Genomic DNA, 21,866 nt, shown 5'->3' with positions numbered 1-21,866 from the left:
CAGATCCACCCAGGATGGAGTTCTATTTTCCACCAGTAACTTGCCTCTCTTTGTGCCAAAAACCAGTAGCACCCTGCCCTCCAGCAGGGGAAACAAGTCTGTAGTTAGGGAGATTGCTCTGCGCAGACAATGCTTGATACAAAAACTTTGGAGTCGTGACAATTGCCCTTTAGTTTTCATGCAGTAATAGTAGGAGAGAACCAACCCTCTTCCCTATTTTACTGGGCATCCTTACAATAAACAGATGCAAGGCCAAAGCCAACATCAGAACCCAAATTGCACTGCAGCCTTTTGTCACTTCAGGCAGTAGTAGCACAGTAAGGAGGAACCACTGCTTTACCCAGTTCATCTATTTGACCCAAACCAGTTGTGCTCCATCTTTGGGCTTTGCAGATAATTTAAGACCTGTTGACTGGAAAATTGCCCTTTCCCTGCTAAGACAAGTAACGACAACACTGGAAAAAAAAGGTAGTTTTGCTAGTGAGGGCTGGTATCTGTCCTTTGTGGGGTCAGTGAGTGTTGCTACTGAGAGGATAGACTGAGGCTTGTAAGAGCAATGTGATAGACAATCTCTGTCTAGCTCTTTCTGTATCCTGTCAGGATACAGAAAACACTCTAGAGAAGGTATCTGTTTCTCTTTACCTGCAGTCAAATGTGAATTAGAAAATAGGAGCAAGTGTTAATTACACGAACATTTCCATGTCATGCACACTACCGTCTTTCTGAGGCAAGGGCACCAAACGATCCTCAGACTTACACTCAGAGACTCTGGTCCATTCCTTGAGGGGACTCAGGAGGCTTGGATGCAGTCTACAGCAGTGATACTTTGAGGCAAAAGTGCAGAATCTCATCAGCCTAACATCTAGAAAGGGAAGTGGAGGAAGGCACCTACACCCAAGATCTGTCTTCGTGATGAGATGCCAACTGGCATAAAGACCAACATTAGAAGGTAAAGGAGCTTTGACCTTGCATAGCAGAGGAGGCAGAGTGCAGTACTAGTTTTGTACAACAGCTTTCAGCAACCAGATGCTAGCAGCAAAATGGGAGGTACCTGAGGAAAGGCAAGTGTCAATCCAGGCAGAGAAATAGACTAAAGCATTCACTGAGCCTGGGCAGAGTTTACACATATGCTGAAGGCATCAAGTATGGGAGACACGGTTTCCTAATTTTGGTGAGACCAAATTAGTGTGTCTAATTGCAACAGACTGACTCCTATCAGGCCCTGTTAAGCTAAAATTATGTTCATTTTCCTCCCAGCAACTTCAAAGCAACATCAAGTAGCAAGGGCACTTCTCCAGTGGCCACAAAACTGTTTTCCCTGGTTAAAGAGAAAAGGTATGCATGTAGGAAGGAAGCAGAGCAGTCTGTCATCCTCCTGGTAGGTGTTTCAGGATGGGCTGTGCCAATCCTGGGACTAAAGCTGAAACAGGAACAAAAAAAGTGCAAGAAAAAAAACCCAAACCAAACAACCTTAAAAATAAAGAACAAGAAGGAGCCCAAGACAACTGCTTTCCACATCCTTGGCTCCCTTAGAAAACAGCAGTCTCCTTTGCTAGCACTGTGCTGACACCACCAGTGTTAAGAGCTCTTGTATGGATCACTTGCCCACCTCCTTTGAAAGCAGCAGCTGCCAAGATGGACAGAAGAGCTCCATGTGGAACATGATGGCAAAGGTTGTCTTGGCTAATTGGTCACCACACTAAAAGGAGGAGGCACCTCTTCAAGGCATGGTTTCAAGGACACCCTGGAGGAAAGGGCCAGACTTGGGCTCTGTTTCTCAGCGTAAAAACTTCAACATTGAACTACTGAAAATGTCTAAAACCAAAAGCCATCTGAAAAGGATCTTTCAGTTGTGTGCAAATCACAGCCCCTCATTCCTCAGCAGATCGTCTGGGACCTCAAGAAGTCCTCAAGGCCTTCTCCTCTGGGAAGTTCAGCCGGCCAGGCAGAGGACAGCCTGGTTGCCTAGTAGCTGTAGAGTGAGAGAGGGGTGTCCTCCATCATGTCATCCTAGAAGCAGAGAAGAGTGTGCTTTAATGAAAAGTCTGCATGGTGGCACACAGTTCCAGCCTGGAAGAGTGCTGTGCAGGCAGTACAGCCTTCTCATCCACACTGTCACAGTTGTGGTCATCTGCCCAGCAATCCTTCTAAATCTGTCCCTGTGCAATTCCTTGAGCTGTCACTCTCTCTTCCTGCTGCAGCTTTTGGAGAGAAGAGGTGCATTCAGGAAGAGCCTGCCTGCTGCAGGGATGTGGAAAACCCTGGCTGTGGAAAACTCCACTCAGCTTGAAACAGCATCAGCTTGCTTGCTAGCTGCAGAAGTTCCCTTCGGTATTCCTCTGTCCCAGAAAGCACAGTGAATTAGTTGCATTTTCCCCAGAGCTAATCCAGCCTCTCAAACCCTTATATGTTTTTATATCCCCAAAAGCTCAAACGCAGACAGACAGACAACCTTGCTGGAGCAGAGCACGGAATCTGCTTTGTTAGAGTCACAAAGCAAATATATCAAGAATACAGGAGGAGCAGCTAGGAAGGTGTCATTTCAGGGGAAGATGGGATGGAGCTCCCCTTCCTCTCTCTATTTAACCTCTTAGCATTCCCCTGCAGAGTGAGGGAAAGGCAGAGAGCTTCTTTAGTGGCCAACCTTGAGACTTGCTGTCTTGATTCAAACCCTGGATTGAAGGAGAGGGACCTAAGAGGGAACAGGAGTTGTGATCAGCATTCATGCTGCTGCAAATACCCAAGGCATTACTAATGTGGTAGAAGGGGAACTGCAGAGCAGCCAGTAGCAAGCCGGACCATGTCAGGCTGGGCTGAAGGCATTACTCACCATGGGCAGGTCCTGCAGGCGCCGGAACTCCATGCGGCTGTTGTGCTGGCGGTATCTCAGGAAGCCCAATAGGCCTAGGATGCCCACCATGACAACGAAGACAGAGATCACGGTGATCACCAAGGGATCAGCCTTCGTTGTATCAGCCAAAGGGGAACTGGGGAGCTCTGCAAGGATACCAAGAGAATGAGGCCAAAGGAGAACCTTCAAGGCTGGAGTAGCAAAGCCTTGTCTTTGCTGGTTGTGCTCAGTACAACTGGGAGGCAATTTGAAGTAGCCCCAACTCTTTGTAAAAGCAGGAACAAAAGCAAAGCATTTACCTGGATTTTCATCATCACCGACATCCAATACAGAGGCTTTCTCATGTATGGGCTCTAATGCCTGCTCCAGTGTAGGTGTGCTGGTGGGGATGGCAGCTGTGCTAGCATACGTGGAGCTGGTCACAAGGGGTCTCACTGTCACAGTACTGGAGGCAGTAGCAGAGGACATGCTCCCTGTGGTTGAGATGGGAGCAGAGGAGGTTCTGGGCTCTGTGGTGCTTTCCTCTGTGGCATGCACAGGGCTCGTTCCTGGCCTGGTTTCGGACCTTGCTGCTGTGGGTCCCATGGTCTGCCCACCAAAAGGCTGAGAGCTGTTACTTGTTGCTGCAAAATAGAACCAATCAATTATTTCAAAGGATAAAGTGGAAGTGCACTGTTCTGTGACAAGATGTAAGCAGGGCTGTAAGGATTACTGCTGGGACTACAGGAATAGCACCTTACTGACAACCCTTCAGGAAACAAACAGGTTTTATAGCACAGCCACAGTGCCTGGAAAGTCTTCTTGTTTTTCGTACGTGCCAATGTGCAATGTCAGCTAACCTCAGCTGGGTCCACAAGTCCTGTCCTCTTGGGGACAAAGGACAAGCAGAGTAGTCTCAAACAGCTCTGCACAGAGCCGAGGGTCACCCCTGAGCAAGAGACTGGGAAAGAGTTCTCATCCCTCCTTACAGGGACCACAGAAGGGGCTGCCCAGGGACTGAGTAGCATCATCCCTGTGATGATGTGTCTGTGTGTCACAGAACAGCAGGACCCCGTGACACCAGCCAGGGTGAAGGATGCGGTTGTGCATGACCACCATGCACATCAATGGTCAATCAATAGTTGCCTTCCATCAGGGGTGTGTGACAGCCTGGCAGGCCCCAGGGTGGGTGAGACTGGGATCACAGACCTACAGCCAGTCCTCACGCTGCCTAGGAGGGATCTGGAGGTAGGGTAGGGGTTCCCATGGTTGCCCAGAGATGGATGGGCTGATGCTTGTGCCTGCCCTTCTCCATGCTTTGTTTAAGGGAGGGTGTGCTGCCCCATTTGCTTGCAGCAGGGAAAAAGCTCCTATTGAGCCCCCGGCTCTGGTCTTGGACGAGCCCAGCTGTGCAGCACTGCTGAAGCACATTGTTTTGGATGAGATCTATAAAGGACATCCCTGCACACAATCAATGTCCTCATCGGAAAGCAGCCAGCACACTTAATACCATAAACTAATGAAGTTTGCAAAGTGGATGGTGACTTAACAGCAGCTCTGCAAGTCAGTCCCACTGAACTGGCCTTGAGAGTTCACAGGAGTTTCCAGGTTGTGCACCCTTGGGGCAGGACGTTCCGCACAGGCAGAAAAGGCAAAACCTCACCTGTCACACTGTTCAGGGGAGGCGTGGGGGTTGCGCTACTGGCCTCCTCCATTTCTTCAGTTGTGTTGAAAGGCTCAGGGACCTCGTGGTGGTGCTGGTTTTCTTCCAGAGTGCTGGCAGTTGGGATAGGGGAGAGGATTTCAGTGCTGCTGTTGACTGACAAGATCATGTTGTGGTGCTCATGCTGTGTAATGGTGATGGTCTCGGTGCTGGCAGTGGTGGAAGCCTGCAGTGTCTCTGCCTTGGTGCCCACCATGGGGGTGGTAGGGATGGAGGCATCCTCCATCTCTGTAGCGTGGGCTCCAGTGGCATTGAGTGTGGCAGCAGTCAAGTTTTTCTCCAGGCTTGTCTCAGGAATGGCAGCAGTCACTGCACTGAAGGCAGAGGCTTCCCTTGGCTGATGTGAGGTTGGAGCTGTGCTAAGAAAAGGTGGTGTCACCTCTGATGTCTTCTGACCCTCTCCTATGGAACAGAGTAAAGAATGGATGAAAAGTTTGTCAGAGATCCCACACTGAGAGGAAAAACGGAGGGGAAGACCAGGAACTGAACCTCTCCATCCCTTTAACTCCAGGTACACACTTGAGGAAGGGGTACAGCTCCTCTGTAAGGTGGGGACCTCCTCCCCGCTGTGCTCCTGTTCTGTTCTATCCTCGAGCACCTTTTAAACCCTTTAAGGGATTTGGGTTTTTAAAAGTACCACCTGAGACCTGATTGTGTGAGAACCTTAGGTAAGTCTTCCTTGGTTCGTTGGGAGTCAGCAGTGTACAGGAAAAAATACAAGTGGGGAAGAAGTGGCAGTAGATCCCCAGCTCCCCTGGACTGACAGAGTGTAGAAAAGCATTTAAAAAGTCTGTGCTGGCAAGGGTAAAGCATATATCCTAGTCATCTTAGTAGTAGTGTGGGCTTGCTGCTAGAGGGAAAGGTGAAATGGGTAGCAAGTGTACTACAGCTAGCAGGGCTGGTGGGGTGCTTTGGGAGCCACCTTCATGAGCTATTTATGAACACATCACCACCATAAAGTGCAACTGTTGTCATAGAAATGGGGGCTACTCAGCCTCCCACTACACCAACGAGGCCAGCTTCCTTAGAAGGAACCTGCAGCAAGCAAGGATCCCCCCGGATCCTAAGCTGCTAGACAGTGTGACAGCATGAGGGAGAAAGAACACCACAAAGCTCTAACACTGCCCATTCATAAACATAGGTCCTGTGAGGATTTCTCAGCGTGTAAACAGGAAGAAAACAGAGAAATGGAGCGCCAGCAGGATGGACTCTCCAGACAATTTAAAAACATTGCATGGTCAATATTTTGATGATTTCTGTTCAAGTTTCTAACCAAGCCACAGAGGCATGAGGAGCCAACTGCAGGAAAAAACACAGGTACTGAAGAAAATCCATCTTCATGCCTGCTCTCCACAGTGGAGAAGCATCTGAGGCAGATGCTGTACCCAGGAAGCATTCATCCACCAACAAAGCAGCCCACTCTCATACCAAGGCTTTGGGGAAAACTCAGGAGTTTTTAAAAGCTCTTCAGAACGGACACAGTTATCAGAGCTCTTCCCCAGCTACAGCACTTAACAGGCCCTAAAAAAAGACACAATGCATCTCTCTCAAGAGACCTTTGCAGTACCCTGACCAGCTGGAGAATTCAAAACCTAACAGCAGCCTGACAGAGCTGTGCTTCCCCAGCCCAGGGCCCCAGTCCCAGGAGGGCTCCATGGGGGATGCACAAGCAGGCAGCACAACTCTACTCCACACATTAACAGAGCAAGCTTTCAAGGGGAGCCCCAGCTGCAGCAACTTGAACATGAGGACTGAAGGTATAAGTGATGCTCCCTTTGGCTTCACCTGGATCCAGCTGTCTATAGCCAGAATGTGCCTCTAAACAAAGCAAGCTGCTCTCTGAAATCATAGAATGGTTTGGGTTGGAAGGGACCTTAAAGCTCATCCAGCTCCAACCCCCTGCCGTGGGCAGGGACACCTTCCATTAGAGCAGGTTGCTCTAGTGCCCTGTCCAATCTGGCCTTGAACACTGCCAGGGATGGGGCAGCCACAGCTTCTCTGGGCAGCCTGCGCCAGCGCCTCAGCACCCTCACAGTAAAGAACTTCTTCCTAATGTCTAATCTAAAATGGATCTAAGGTACACAGTACACCAGTAACACCTAGAAGGAAAAACCCAAGCACTGCGTTTCCCAGGATCAGGCACCAAACCACACAGCCTTTCATGTGAGAATTTCCAGCCTGAAACCAAGCATGCTGCCTCTTGGGTGAGATCCCAGCAGTTCCAGAGCCTGCACTGGGGAGAATGCTGACGGATCCTGGCTGGGCACTGGCAGATGCTTGCTCTGTAAACACCCAACTACCTGCTGCTATGCAGCAAGACACACACAGAGCTGCGCTGTCACCGTGGGGTAAACAGGAAAGGTGGTGGCCAGGTGCCTGGCCAGTGGCAAGCCTGGCTACGTGCTGCTTTGAATAGCTGGCTTGTGCCCAGGCCAGCTCCTGCGGGGTGGCAAGCTGTGCCTGGGGTCACGCAGAGGAAAGATCTGGGAAGAGCCGTCTTGTACAAAGGCCCGAGCAGCTCTGAAACAGTCACATCAGTGTCAGGAGCTGGCATCCCTGCCAGGAGGTGCTGTGGGGCAGGAGGGTTTGTGGGCACAAGCAGCTCCCCTCCCCTGTGAATAAGGATGGGCTGTACACACAGCTCCCTGCTGTCTGCTAGAGGGAGAGCTAGTGGGAGTTGTATTCCCCTAAGTTCTTGTATCCTTATGTAGCCACATGTCTCTTTGCCGCAGAACTGCTCAGTGCCCGCAACCACCGAGGAAGTGGTGCCTGGGTGGACAGGCTGCTCCAGACCTGCATCGCACAGGAATTTAGCAGGACCATTGCAAACAGACTTGTGCTGGCCGCTGGCCCGGCTCTGGTGTAACACAGCACTGTGGTGTGTAAAACCTGCTTTGTAGAGAATTGCAGAAGAGATTGCAGAAAACTGGCAGGTATGGAGCAGGAAAAGGAACCACTGGGGCAGCAGGAATCCCTTCCGACGCCTCTGAGCATGGCAGGTGTTGATGGCACCTGCATTAGCAGATCATCCAGCCTTGCTTATCACAGTGCTACCAGCTCGGGAAAACAAAGGAGAGCCTGAAAAAAGGGAGAGCCCAAACCTGGCTAACACAAAGACTCAAGCCATTAACAGATAATGGTGGTAAGATAGAGAACAAGGCAAGAGCTTAAGATGGATAAAGAAACAAAGGACAGTGAGTAAATAATGATCACCTGGGGACAGACAGACAGATCACCATCTCATCTGTCTGTCAGCTCTTTACGGTAAGAGCACATCCAAAGCCAGCACACAGTCGCCAAGCAAAGCACTTGGGGAAACACCCTATAGGTTCAACTTGGTGCTTGTGAGCGTTGGAGTGCAAGCACTAATGAGGCGTAGTTCAGCTTGGTCTCAAAATAAAAGCACTCCCGCACAGTGTCTTGCATTAAGATCTGCTACATCATTGCTGGAACGCCACAACTTTGTTTCCCAGAGTTTTATCACTCATTTCCACCCAGCCCGGTGCAAACCCTGCAGTCCTGTGTGGGGAGCACAGCTCTGCTGCTGCTGCCTGTGCTGGACGAGACCCAGCAAACCCAACAGCAGCTGTGATCCTCCAGGGTCCCAACACTGTGGTTTGTTCTGAATCCCTGGTGCCGAACAGGTCGGAAAATCCCCATCTCCAGCACTGTCCCTGCTGCTCCAGTCACCGAGCAATGATGTCTTTAGCTGTTTATTAGTTACTTACAGAGACACAGGTCAGAGCTCGTTACTCTGGCGTCTTCCTGAAGGAGCTCTGCTTCCTGCACCACATGCCAGGAAAGCTGTGGCTGCATTGCCTAAGGCATCACCCCCATCAGCTCCTGGAGACAAGAAGGAACCACATGCCCATCTTGTCTCAGGTGCAAATGGGAAGGACTTAGTGTGGATATGCTTCAACTTCTCTGGGATGCTCCAAAGCCTGACAATTGCAGCACCCCAAAGCAGGTGGTGAAGGTGCAGTCACTCCTGGATCCATAATAAAGCAACTACGATTGTGCTGCAAGTGAAGAAGCAGGAGCAGCTGCAAGCAAGAGCTCTGATAATAACAGCATCTCTGGGAACCAGGGGTGGGTTTGCTTTGGTCACGCTACAGTGCCTGTTAAAGCAGACTGCCGGGAGGTCCCCTGGCTGCAGCCCCGGGTCTGGGCCAACCACCAGGCTCAGGCTGTGCATGGTGAGAAACAGCAGGCTCAGACCACACTAGGGCAGGGAGGTGGATCTGGAGCGGCAGCTCCCATCAGACAATGCTGACTGCAGTGACCTCTGTCTGGGAAACGAGAGGGGCGAAGGAAGAGAGCAGTCCCAAGGGAGGAGGGATGCAGCCAGCCAAGAAGCCCCTGCCTTGGACAAGGGTGGGAAACTTCATGAGGGAAGGGAGGGCTCTGAGCATCAGCCCACAGCTTCAGCCCCTCTCCAGCACTAAGGGACCTCCATGCATCAACAAGAGCTCCCAACAGCTCCAGAGTAGACATGGTATAAATATGCCATAGCTGAGAGGAGTGAAGGAAGCCAGCTCTGCAGGAGATGGGGGGGCCGTTCCTCCTTTGTGTTCCCTGCCCAAGTTTCAGGGCTGAGGCCAAGTTTCAGGGCTGAGGAAGGTTTGCACAACCAGCAGAGAGCATTGCTGCTGTGTCAGGGCAGCCATGCAGAGTGGGGATGTCTCCTCCATCCTCTGCCACAGCAGCCACCCAACATCTATTTTGATCTCAGAATAAAACAAGTCAGTGAGAGACAGTGCAGGGCCTCAGCTGGACCAGCCTGCAGACGAGCTCTTGACACAACCCTCCTGCCACAGTTCCAGCAGCATCCTCTGCACCCTCCTTATCTCAGCCAGAAACAGCAGCCTGAGCTCCCCAAGGGACAAAACAAACCCAAACTGAAATCCATAGGCTTCTAAATTCCCACAGGGTGAGATGCAGGAGAGCCACATAAGGTAAGGAAGGCAGCAGCAGGCTGGCTGCTGGGGCTTCTGGGGGAGCAGGGCAAAGGGGTGCAGGCTGCAGTCACCACTGGAACAGGCACAGAGACCCAGGTGAGAGCTGAGCACAAAGACAGGAAAAAATCCACCCAGGATTTCGGGAAACCACCTTTGGGAGCAGGGCTCCCTGGTGTGGATGAATCCTCCTGCACAGGCTGTCACTGTCTGAAGACAGCACCTCGCTTCAAGCAGCTTCCTACAGAGCGCACGTCAAACTGCTACTCTGATTCATTGAAAAGGCACCCGAGCCCTTCTAAAATGCTATTTTCGTTCACTAACTGAATTCAATTCCCATTTAAGTTAACAGCTCAAGTTGCAAACAACCTAGTAAAATGCAAAATTAATGTTTAAAAAGTAACAGCGTAAGCTGTAACCTATACGTATTTAAGCAATTATATTATATCCTGTTGCTCAGCAAAGTACTCCATTAAGTGTAGAAATTATCTTTTGTTGCCAGTTATTACATTTTTATGGTTACCAACCAATGGTAATTAAACAACCTCTTCAAGGAAAAAGAGCTTGAGCACAAATGCAAATAAAACCATACAGTGGGATTTAAAACCGAGGCTCTTCATTTCATGCAAAAGTAGAACCAGAGTAGCTGCTGATTAGACATTGGCTCAGCCTGACCTCTTCTCCTTAACTCAAGAGCTTGGAATAAAAAAGCCCCAAGTGGCAGAAGAGATTTATAGAGCTCTCCAGGTAGGTGCCAGATGCACCCAGGGATGCTGTAGAGCAAACACCGTCATCGCAACGAAGCAAGGCTCGGAGATGGAGATTCGGTACAAAGGGGAACTGCTTTGTAAACTCAGCTCCAGTTGGATACCTGGATACCTCTATGGAGGCAGGATGTCACCGGGCTGCATTTGCTGCAGGATCCAGTGCTCTCTCTACCAGGGCTGATGGCAGGACTGTTCCCATCCCCATCCCAGCAGAGAGGCTGAATAGGCTCTGTCTGCTGCGAGGAGCCTTGGTGCAGGGACAGATCAGACCTCGCAGCCTCCTTGGGACCACAGTGAAGCTCTCATGTGGCAGCAGTTTAATTCACCACATGTGGCCTCTGTGAGCTCAGCTGTGCCCTGTTGCGCAGGCAGCAAAACTGGGGGGTGTGAACTGGCGGTGCTGAGTGCCAAGCACCTCCTGGAAAGCTGCCAGGCCAGGCACGCTGCAAAGCCACGGCTGTGGTAAGGGACAGGAATAGAAACCGGGTCTCCTGACTGAGAAGCTCCTTCCAGCCTGATAGGCAGGTGTCCACGAGCTGAGCACGAGACGGGGCTCAGATTAGATATGGGGTACTGAGCGCGCACAGCTCACTCAGTTGGGTGCTGGGGAAGGACAGCCCAGCACCTGATCTAGCTGAAGATGTCCCTGCTCATTGCAGGGGTCTGGACTAGATGACTTTTGAAGGTCCCTTCCAATCCAAACTATTGTATGATTTTATTGGCACCGCATTTGGAACAGGGACAACCAGCCCACGGTGGCACAGCACGGCAAGGCAGAGCAAGAGTTTCAAGAGCAGAGATGAGCAGCCCTGGAAACAGTACCATAAATGTCAAGGTCAGAATCTTCTGTACTAGAAAAACCCATAAACAGCACAGACGTGCCCTGAGCACACAGTGGTACTGGAGCCTGAGTCAGGGAGGGGGCAGCCCCAAGGAGAGATGCAAGAAACAGCTTTCCCACAGGTTTGCATGAAGCCCCATCACTTATCCCCCACTACAGAGGTCAGAAGGCTTATCCCAGATTCCCATGGCAGGGCAAAAGGGGAGAGCAGGATGCCTTGCTCAGCCACCACTGTCACACCAGCCAGTTATTTTCCACTGGCAGCATGCAGCTATGAAGCATCCTGCTTGGCAAGAAGGTACCCTGGAAGCTCCCATGCTGTTTGCTTTGTTCCTCGGCAGAGGGATTGAGCTGTGATGAAGACCCCTTTGCCCAGAGGCTGCTGGGGACACAGGAGCCCTGGGAAGCCTTCCCTTCTCTGGGGCTGTGTAACCCCAAAAATACAGCAACAGCAGGAAGCTCTGGCATCAGCCAGCCTAGCCCTGGTCACCTCAGGAGTCACAGCTGCAGTGGAGGAAGCACGCACATCATTAGGAGAAAATTAATTAGCCAGTTGCCTTAATAACAGCTCCATGTCAGCAGGGAGCCTGATCTCCAGTGCAGTGTGGCATGAGCTGGGGGGGGAGTCTGGACATCAAGAAGCCTGCTCAGCCCAGAGCAGGACCTTCCAGCTGTGAGGCTGCTGGTTTCATGGGCTGTGGGGCTTGGAGGGTGCATCCTGCCCTGAGCAGCAGCAGTTTGGGTCATGCGGGGCAAACACATGACCTGGCCCTGCCTGGAGTAGCCCTACAGGGCTTGAGACATGGCCCCACACCTGAGCAATGCTGAACCTTATGAGAGCTGCCCCATAGAGTGTGGTGGGGATGAAGGCAGCCAGAGGCACCACAAGGCTGCCCCACGGAAACCCCTGCAACAAGAACTGTGTCTGCCCACCCAGAGGGTCTTGGTTGAAAGGAAGGAAGGAGAGGGGCCTCTGTGCTTTGGATCCTCCTTGCTCTCCTTTGCCCAGAGGAATGAAGCCAAGGGGTCAGGGCATGGAAAGGCAGTGGGGAGCCAAGATACACTCTGCACCTGGAGCTGGGGGAAGAGCAGACACAGAAATGGCATTGAAGACAGACAGCATGACATGATGGGGCTGGGCAGGGAGTGCAGGGTTGGGGCGACCCCACACAGACAGAGGTACTGCCCTGAGGAGAGGACCGAACTGTGGCTCAGTTCTGGGTGCAGAAGATTTGGAGCTGCCCCAGCCAGGTGGGGTTGAATCTCATAGAATGGTTTGGGTTGGAAGGGACCTTAAAGCTCATCCAATTCCAACCCCCTGCCATGGGCAGGGACACCTTCCGCTAGAGCAGGTTGCTCCAAGCCCCTGTGTCCAACCTGGCCTTGAACACTGCCAGGGATGGGGCAGCCACAGCTTCTCTGGACACCCTGTGCCAGCACCTCAGCATCCTCACAGTGAAGAATTTTTTCTTACTATCTAATCTAAATCTCCTCTCTTTCAGTTTAAAGCCATTCTCCCTTGTCCTTGTCCATCCACTCCCCCTTGCCCTGGGCAAAAAAGGGGAACAAAAATCATTGCAAATCTATTGCACAGACACAGACACTGCCTGCCTGTGTGCGCAGCCCTGACAGACGGGGCTTTATGTGCTCTTGCCGCCCTTGGCCCCACACCGTCCCCTCTGCTTGTGAGGCAGCTCGACACGGGAGGGGAGGCAGCAAAATACCCAGGACAGAGTTACTTGGGGTTTTATTCGTACGGCCGACGGTACTAGAGGAAGTGGATTTCCGCAGCCAGTGAAGAAAGGCTGCATTGAGAAGCTGAGGTGGGCAGAGCACAAGGAATGGCAGCCTGAACCCCTCTGCGGCCCCGCAGCAAACCTGTCCAGGGAGCGGGAGCAGGAACTGCTGGACCAAGATACAAAGAGGATCTGCATCAGGAGCAGGGCAGAAACCAGCTCATGGAGCTGGGATGAGCCCGATTGTAGATCGGTTTGTCTAGGGACTGTTGGCTTTGGGGACAATCTCCAGGTGAACCTTTCCCTTCCTCCATCACTGTCCTGATGGATTCTTTGGTGTCTCGATATAAGGGTTGGGTTTGCCATGGGGCATTTTTTATTGGTGGCATCTCTTCCATGCCATCTGTTTTCAGAAAACATTTGCTCTCTAAACTGTGGCTGGGATTAGCTAGAGGATCCAAAAGCCATGAGGACAAGGAGCAGGCCAGCTGCATAGGTGCCATTTCCTGTGACTGCGAAGGGACTTTGGGATTGGGACACTAAGAGTGAAAGATTCCAGGAAAAACTCAGCACAATCTTAACTCTGTTACATTCCAGCAGTTTTGAGTCCTGGACTTTGCAATGAGACAGCTCCTAGGAGCCAGCTGGGGCAAGGGGCTCCCAGGGGGTACCCCAGGGTGCCAGGGGCAGAAACGCTGCTGACACAGCCAGCGCAGCCCTGGCCTCCTCCTGCTCCCGAGGACAGAAATCCCAAGTTGTCATTCCTCTGCCAGCAAGTCATTCCTTTGCCAGTGCCTGCTCACGTCCCTGCACCCCATCACAGCACAGCCATACACAGCGAACACAGCACTACCCGAAGCTTTGCCCACATAAACGGGGCTGGTTTGGAACTGTTTCCCTGCGCACAGCCTCAAACCCAGCCAAACTGCATTCAGCACCAAAAACCGAATGTGTGCATGAGCACTGCTCTCACTGCTGGAGCTCAGCCCTGCAGGCACCTACACCAGGGTTTTACCAACACAGTTAACTATTAGAGACCGAAGTTTCTCTGTGTCTCTACTGCTTCCATCACCCTGACAGAGTCTGGCTAAGAGTTTTTTCTCAGCCGCAAACAAGAGGAAGCACGTTTGCTTCCCGAGCCCAGGGCAAGTCCCTAGATGCCAGCTCAGCCTCTTGTTACTGCCGGGGTCTGGTGGCGGGGATGCCAGCAGCCCGGCTCGGGCCCGCTCCCGGCCATGCGGCAGGGCCCGGCGCCGTGCCGGTGAACGGGGCTGTCAGCGCCACGCTGCAGACTGCGCCTGCCCACGTGGGGACGTGTTGCTCATGGCATGCTGCCGAAACACAGCGTGGGAAACGCTGCCCGGGCCGGGGTCTGGCTCCTGCTCCATCCCGGACGCCGACAACGCTCTCCCGCAGCACGGCGGGACGGGCGTCCGGTGCGTGCGGGGAGGCGGCAGCGCTCGGGCTTTGTCCGGGGTCCCTTCGATGGGAGCTCGGCAACTGCTTGTGGGGACCCGTGAGCTGCAGGGTGGGACAGAGCGGGCTCGCAGGGATGGGGGCCGGTAGCAGAGTCCCTCCGGGCTCGCCGCTCCCCTCCCCGAGCATCCCCTCGGTTCCTCGCCGCGCCGAGGAGGTGATCGCGGGCCGGACCCTCTGGCCCCCGGCGGAGCCGCGCTGCCGTGTACGGGCAGGGCCGGCCGGGCGGCCTCGCTACCGCCGTGAGCGTGAGGCTCGCCGGGCTCCCCCCCAGGCATCTCCGGGCCACTCTCCCTGCGCGCGGGCCGGAGCCAGGGCACTTGGGCCGAGTTTCGGGGGGCTTTTCCCAGGAGGTTCTCGTCCCCGAGGAGGAATCCCCAGACCCTTTTCCCGCCGCCCCACCGGCGGGCGGAGGAGCCCGGGCCCCGGCGCTGCCCCGACGGCTGCTCCCGGCGGTGCTCTCCCGGCCGCGGTGAGACGGGCGGGACCCCCCCGAGCCACCTCCCCGCGTTCCGGTACCCCTCGGGCTGCCGTCCCCAGTACCTGGCAGGGCGCAGAGCAGGCAGCAAACAGCGGCGAGGCGGAGCAGGGCGCGCCGCGTCCCCTCCATGCTGGGCCGATCCGCGCTGGCTCCGCCGGCGGAGCCGGGGCGGTGCCGAGGCGGGGCGGGGCGGGCGGCACGTGGTGCAGCCCCCGGCCCTGGAGGCGCGGGGCGGGGACCGCCACTGGCCCCCGCACTCCCGGCCGGCCCGGGCCCGGCATCCCCGAGCGTGTTCCGTGCGCCTCCGTTTCGGTCAGAGCGCTCCGGGCCGATCCCGGTTCGCTCCCTGGCATCCGCGGTCCGGTTTGGCACCGCCACCGGCATCTCCGGTCGGTCCCCGGCACGGCCGGTTCGGGCTGGGCGCTCTTGGTCCAGTCCCGCACTGGCTCCTGCATCCTCGGAGCAGTGACCCCTGGTTCGGGAAGCTCGGCCCCAGTCCCGTCCTTCCATGTGCTGTGCATCCCTGGTCTGGCTCTGAACCACTTCATTATTCTGTGCTCGTCCAAGTGATCCGGGTCCAGGCCCTCGACACCCCCCGATCTGCCCCTGGCACCCCCAGTTGAGCCTGGCACCCCACTTCTGCTCCATACAGGGATGGTGACAGCAGCCAAGTCCAACACAGGACATTGCCCTGGGGCCTCTGCACTGTTTTTGGGTACCCGTGTGCTGCTCCAAGCACCCCTGAGTGCTGTCCTGGCTAGGGCTGAGCCGGGTGCTCAAGATGCCACTGCTGGTTTCTGCAGCCCATGGGGAGCCCCGTGGCCCCACATCCCTCCCAGCCTCCTGGGTGCTGGCCAGCCCAATCCAGGCACTGTGAAGGTCCTTCAGAAAGACTGACTGCTCTCTTCTGGTCAGCATTTCTGAGGAAGAAACCCCATTGCAAAGCTGGCAGTGGGCAGGTGCCCAGCCAGGCACCCTGTGTCCTCTGGAAGGACCAAAAACCTCTTTGCAAATATCTTGTAATGGTGCTTCCTCCCCAACCCAGCCTCATGTGGTGCAGATGGAGCAAGCCCTCCTGTCCTGTCCCATCAACTCTCACAGAAACACACAGAGATTTGGGGCCTTTCTGACCTGTGAAAGTGCCCTTTGCCTGGAAGGTACAAAGAACACGGGGCCTTGAAGGCACCTGTGGTTCTTGCTGACACTCTCTTATGCTGCTTTGGCAGAGGCAGGGCTGTGGCTCCCCTTCTCCATTCCAATACCCGTGTCTGCAGCACCACAAGGCAGGGGAAGAAGGTGGAAACATTTTTGTTCCCCCAGAAGTGTTGCCTTCCTTCAATGTGCGATCCTCTGTAGCTCCTGCCCTCAGTTCAGGGGCAGCGAGAGAACACTGATGCAGAACTGATCACATCTTTTACCAGCTCATTAAAAAAACCCAAACATTAAATCTCTGCCCCTCATTGGAGCAGCTGCTTGCTACTTACCACCACCGAAACCACATGTACCATTTTCTGGCGTCCCATTAAGGCAGAAGTGATTGGTGTTGTACAAATGTCCCAATTCTAAGGGGAATTATTTTAAGTGTATTTACAACTTCTTGGTAAGTTTTAAGTCTTCTACTCCCCATAGTCACCACAGGGCTGCCGTGCAGAACAAAAACCCCTTTGCACCAGACAAGCTTGGGCTCTTGGTGCTGCAGTGTGCATACCTAACCTAGCACCTCATGCCACGTCTCCCCAGCAAGAGACCAGGGTATTTCCAGACACCCATCCTTGGGGAGGACATGAGCCCCAGGGATGTCAGCACTGCTGGCTGTGACCACAGTTCATGAGCAAGTCCAACGCCTGCAAGCTTCTGACTCACATCTCTTCTCTGGTCTCTCTCTCTGGAGACGCCAGAACGATATCCGTCTCAGCTGGCTTACAGATAGTGGCTCCCAGTCGTCAAGGTTACCGGTCCCTCTGCTTTAATTAAGCATATAGACATGGCACGGGTGTTTTCAGCAGCTGGGGGACAAGGAGAGCGATGGGCTGGCATTTCCCCAAGGGTCTTGTGAGCAGCACGATAAACCTGAGCAGATGAGCCCCCCTGCAGGTCACTGCTATTACTTTAGCTGATCCCTGCACTCATTAGGACTGTGATTAACACACTAATGAGGCATCTTCCGCTCTCCATAGCACGGAGGGGGCGGTTGGAAGCAAGAGAAGTGACTGCATCAGCATGACGGTGTTTTTGTGGTGACACTGATGCTCTCTCACCCTGGAGAAGGGAGCAGAACCAGGGGGCACTTTAACATCTCCCTGTTGGTGCACAGCCTTTCTCATGGAACAGCAAAAACCTCCCCTTAGACACCAGGCAGCAGCCCCCTGTGTCCGTGTGGGTTATGTAGGTGCTCTGATGTGCTCAGGGGTAGTTGCCCTGAGCTGTCTTTGAGGATGACTGAAAACGCCCTTGGCAAACCCATGCAGTGCCTAGGCCAGACAGGTCTGGGTAGCAGCAAGAGTTGAAGACTTAGAATAACTTCTGAAAGAAAGTTTTGTGCTCAAAACCATCAACTTCTGCCAGTCTCCACGCTCTCTTTTGCAGTGGCTTTATTTAGTTCCTGTCTTTTCGTTTCTGGACGGTGGCCAAAGCACGGAGCAGGCCAGAGATTATAATGTTGATTACGTTAATTTAATAGGAAGAAGAAGATCACAGAAAATAAATGAGTGGAAAATAGTGGCAGCAAAAGGGCTGAGGGGAAGTCAGGGTATAGGTAGGAGGGAGGGAAATCTTGGTCCTGGGAGAGATGTGTAAGCTCAGTGCTCGGGCTGTGCCCCCAGCCCCCATAGTGAGCAGAGAAGTGGTGAGGCTTTGGTCCCATTGCCACTGCCACCTAGCACGGCCCCACACAACCTGAAGAGTGATCGCCTCCTTTTTGCAGCATGGAGGTGAGTGGTGGCAGCAACGGGAGCCCTCTGGTAAATCATCCCATTTCTTGTGCCCCTCTCTCCTCTGCCCTTTGCCATGGGGCACTGGGAGCAGCACTGTTACACATACAATCTAGAATGGTTTGGGTTGGGAGGGACCTTAAAGCTCATCTAGTTCTAAGCCCCTGCCATGGAAAGGAACACCGTCCACTAGACCAGGTGGCTCAAAGCCCCGTCCAACCCGGCCTTGAACACTGCCAGGGATGGGGTATCTCACCCTGGCCTCGCAAAGAGCTCAGTGGATCCCAGCCTGCTCCATGGCCCCCTGCAAACCTGCTTTTTTTCGGAAGGACTGGGCATGATTAGGATTGGTGTTGGGTTACACGGGCCAGTATATTACCCCTAGATGGCTGCTCTCATCCTCGTGAAGCACTTTACTGCAGGATAGGAAGAGGGGCTGCTCTCAAAGGGACTCAACTCAGAACTCGGGGATTTTCAGTTCCCAAGGGAGCTGGTTGCCAGCTGAGTGGAGCAGAAGAGCTAATCCAAAGTGAGTCATCCCCCGCTCCCCAAGATTGAAATATTAACAGGTTTTTATGGGAAGCAAATTAAATCCCACAAGTCAGAGCCAAGAAAAAAAGGAATTCATCAAATAGCAGGAGATGCTATGGGTGACTTGCAGGCAGGCAGAGGGAGCATTTGCCCAGCAGCCCGGGATATTGCATCTCCTCTGTCTCTCCTCCAATGCAAAGAACACTGCCATTCATCTATTTTTAATAACAATGACGCAGGCAGTGAACCTGACTTCAAGGCAGGGAGCTTGTCTTCTTCCCCCTGCGTATCTCTCCTGACTCATCTTCCGCTTCAAGAGCTCTTCACAGCGAAGGAAGAAACCAAGAACAAAACTGAAGGAGACAAGGAGATCAGACAGCAAAGCATTAGAGGCAAAGAACTGTTCTTGGAAAGGAACAACAAACACTGGGATTTTGCTGGCTCAGGGAGCCAGGGAAAATTAAGTGTCTGGGATACCTGAATGTATCTGGGGGCATGCTAATCTGAGAGTGGGATCTCTCAGCTGAGAAGGATCTGGTAGCAGCTGGATGCTTGTAGGTCTTGGAGCTCTGCAGAAAGGGCTCGAGGAAGCCGGGGGAGAGCTACAGTGCTGGGGTGGCCAAGCTGAAGAGCTCTGCTGTGGCAGAGGTCTCTGATTTCAGTGCCGTGAAAGGAACGGGTCTCTGTACCGTTGTAGTTGCAGACATAAGGGCAGCAAGTGTGAGGAGTGTAACCAGAGGAGGGGAGGCTGCTGTGCTTTCATCCCAGACAGGAGCTGGGCTGTCTGGGGAATGAGAATGCTCACCAGGCAAAGAAGGAACTCTTTCGGGCCTTGCCATGGGGCAGGAGAGGTGGGACTGATGGTCATTTGAGCTAATGGCTTCAATATTTAATAGGGCTGTGGTCTCTTTGGGTGTCCACCACAGTCCAAGCTAGTGCAAGTCTGTATTTCTGCACTCTGGTGAGTGTGATGTGGATATACCTTTGTCAGATGTTGAAGGTTTTCCCCTACAAAACTGGTATTTTGGATTCAGACAACCCAAAACCTGTAGGGCTGCTGAGAGGAGCTGTGCCCCAGGCCTGCCCTGAACAGTGGGACTCACCCTTTCCCCTCAGCTCTTGAGGGCTTGAGCACTGTTTGATGGGCTCTGCCATGGCTGACACCACTCAAGCACAGTGACATGGGATCAGTCGTGGCTCACCATGCCAGTGCTTGCACAGCCTCATAGCTGGGTGCACCACAGCATCTATGCTGCTCCAATGCCCACGGTGCCACCAGGAACCTGGCTATAGCCATGCAACAGCACCATCGCAGTGTGGACAGGCTCCAGATAGAAGCCAAGACAGCAGATGGCCATGGTGGGCAGGGAGGGGAGCACAAGACCATGACACTGGTCACAGCATGGCAGCTGCCAAGTTGGGAACTTCCATCTGCCCAGCACAAGCCCTCTCTGGTTTGTGAGGCAGGGTGCCTGGTGCTTGTCAGCCTCCTGCCTGGGCTCTGCCCAGTCTCCTGGAAGAGCAATGTGGAAGATGCTCTGGCAATCCCATGGTTGCCAGGTTGCATGCAGAGACTCGTGGTGCTGGTTTGGGACTGACACAGCAGCATGGCTTTGTGCATGAGGGCATGCTGATTGCCTTGCCCACTCTGGTGGTGAGACAGAATTGAGTCCTCATCCAGAGCCCTCCTTGCTGTCAGGAGGATGGTCATGATATGACAAGGAGCACACAGTCCAAGGGCAGCCCCAGTTCTGCTTTCTCTGCTCAAAGTGGTGGGAAATGCCCTCTCTCCCATGAACATGTTGGACTGCAAAGGGCACTTGCAAGTCTGGCTGAGGGAGGTGCAGGCAGGAGGGTGCACCTTCAGGGAGCCTGTGAAGATGCTTTCTGAAATCTAGTTTTGGTGTGTGACTGGAAGCCTGAAGGGATCATTTTCCATGGACAGGGGCTAGGAAAGGGACAATGCTGGCATTAGACAAGAGCAAATTCCAGGCATTCCCTCTGGGACTCACTCCTCCAGCTCCAGTGGCATGGCTCCAGATGCCTGCTGGTGTGAATCAGGGCCGGATTTGACCAATCCTATCTAAAGAAGATGTTTTTCCTTGACGTGTTTCATTACATGAAGTATTAAATGGGTTAAATTACTAAAATGCCCAATCTCATCACAGTGCTGTGAAGTGAAACCACTCTCTTGGTCCCTTGGGAGGGGAGAAAACAGTGCCCTTTGCCTGACATTAGTTTAATTTTGGAACCTCTCTGTTGAGGCAACACCTGCTCTGCTACAGGGGAGGCAAATCTGCGTGGCCACATTGCAGCAGATTCCCCTTTCCCAAGGAGAAGTCTTCCAGACTTCTCTCCTCTGGGGCATTTCCAAAGCCCAGAGGAAGGGAATTCCCCCTCCTTCCTGCTCTCACCCAACTTGTCTCATGCCTATTTTTATCACCACCCTGTGAATTCACCCTTGGCTGCTCTTTTGCCAAACTGGTTACCTTTAAAAGCAAAAACGGTCCGTCTGTGGAGGAGAGTCAGCCTGAGAGCAGCAAACCGCAAAGCCACGGAGCTGCTCTTTGGAGTGGCTGAACTTTGCACGGGGCAGCCAGCCTGGGGGCAGCTGGAGAAGGGGAATACCTGCGGGGAGCAGAGCTTCCTGTGGTGTTTACAGGCAGCCTGACCCTTCTGGGATGCAAAGAGAGACATGGCTAGAACAAAGTACGCTGTGACATCTGCAAGACTTTGCCTGTAATGAGTCTCTTTGATGAGTCTTCATGATGATGCATAGTTAATTTTCCTCTCTCTGGGAAGGCTCCAAAAGTCTTCTGCAGATTTCAAGGCCACAGATTTGCTGGGGTGCTTCCGTCGGCTGCCAGGAGGGATGTGGGACTTCCTGAGACAAAGGTTATGCTCTTGAGGCACAAACACACATGGTCACCAGCAAACCCCATGTTTTTCTGCTTTCAAAACATAGGCCTTTAAGATAAAACCGTAGGAGGGGTCATAAGACTGTCTTATTTCCCTCTCAAACCAGGAATCATCACTGACATACATCATGTGGTGGTGTATAAAATACAGTGAGAGTGTTTCCAACTGAGGTTTAACTTTACTGAATCGTACTGGCATGTTTTAATGATGTTCCTTTGCATGAGCCCATGGGATAAATGCTTATTCATGGATATCACCAGTAAGACATCTGCAGGCCAAAAGCTGAGACAACATATATCTTGTTTGGGAAGCAGAGAAGAGGCGAAATTTATGATGGGCAACTGGGGAAAGATAATTCATTTGCTTGAGTGCTGGGATTAGCTCCCAGCAAGAGAAGTAATAAAAACCTACCACCAGATGTCATCTTGAAGCAGACGAATAACTTCCAAACCAGCAGGGGCGAGGGATACCGGGGAATGCAAGATGCAAGGCACCGGGGTTTCTTTAAGGGGACGAGGCTACAGGGATCACTGCACCCTGGCACGGAGAATGGGGACGGAGATGTTCCAGAGCTGGCTTTGCAAAGTCTTTCCAACTTGTTTGGATAAATCCCAGCAAAACATGAATGTAACTTTACAAGGTAAGTTCTAAAAGATCAGTCTTGCTGAAAAGCCCCA

At 53.1% G+C, this 21,866-nt stretch overlaps 1 protein-coding gene across 2 annotated transcripts; it reads right to left on the bottom strand.

Annotated features, from left to right (window-relative positions):
* Window positions 1-614: 614 nt before the first annotated feature.
* Window positions 615-14,997, bottom strand: LOC130611545 (uncharacterized). 2 transcript variants are annotated; one of them, XM_057432339.1, is made up of 6 exons: window positions 14,872-14,997; window positions 4,494-4,955; window positions 3,151-3,474; window positions 2,831-2,997; window positions 2,645-2,692; window positions 615-2,010 (listed from the first exon to the last, which is right to left on the bottom strand). In XM_057432339.1, exons 1-5 carry the CDS (start codon window positions 14,936-14,938, stop codon window positions 2,666-2,668), a joined length of 1,047 nt encoding a protein of 348 aa, XP_057288322.1. In that variant the 5' UTR covers window positions 14,939-14,997; the 3' UTR covers window positions 615-2,010; window positions 2,645-2,665. The 2 variants fall into 2 exon arrangements, with proteins under 2 accessions (XP_057288322.1, XP_057288321.1); XM_057432338.1 differs by lacking the exon at window positions 2,645-2,692.
* Between the last annotated feature and the right edge of the window lie 6,869 nt (window positions 14,998-21,866).

The sequence above is a fragment of the Pezoporus wallicus genome, unplaced genomic scaffold (genome assembly GCF_028554395.1).
Source record: "Pezoporus wallicus isolate ANWC-B61680 ecotype Strahan unplaced genomic scaffold, APGP_CSIRO_Pwel_v1 contig_14428, whole genome shotgun sequence".
Classification (NCBI taxonomy): domain Eukaryota; kingdom Metazoa; phylum Chordata; class Aves; order Psittaciformes; family Psittacidae; genus Pezoporus; species Pezoporus wallicus.
Note: the sequence above shows the minus strand (reverse complement) of the source record. Positions and strands in the feature narration are given on the sequence as shown.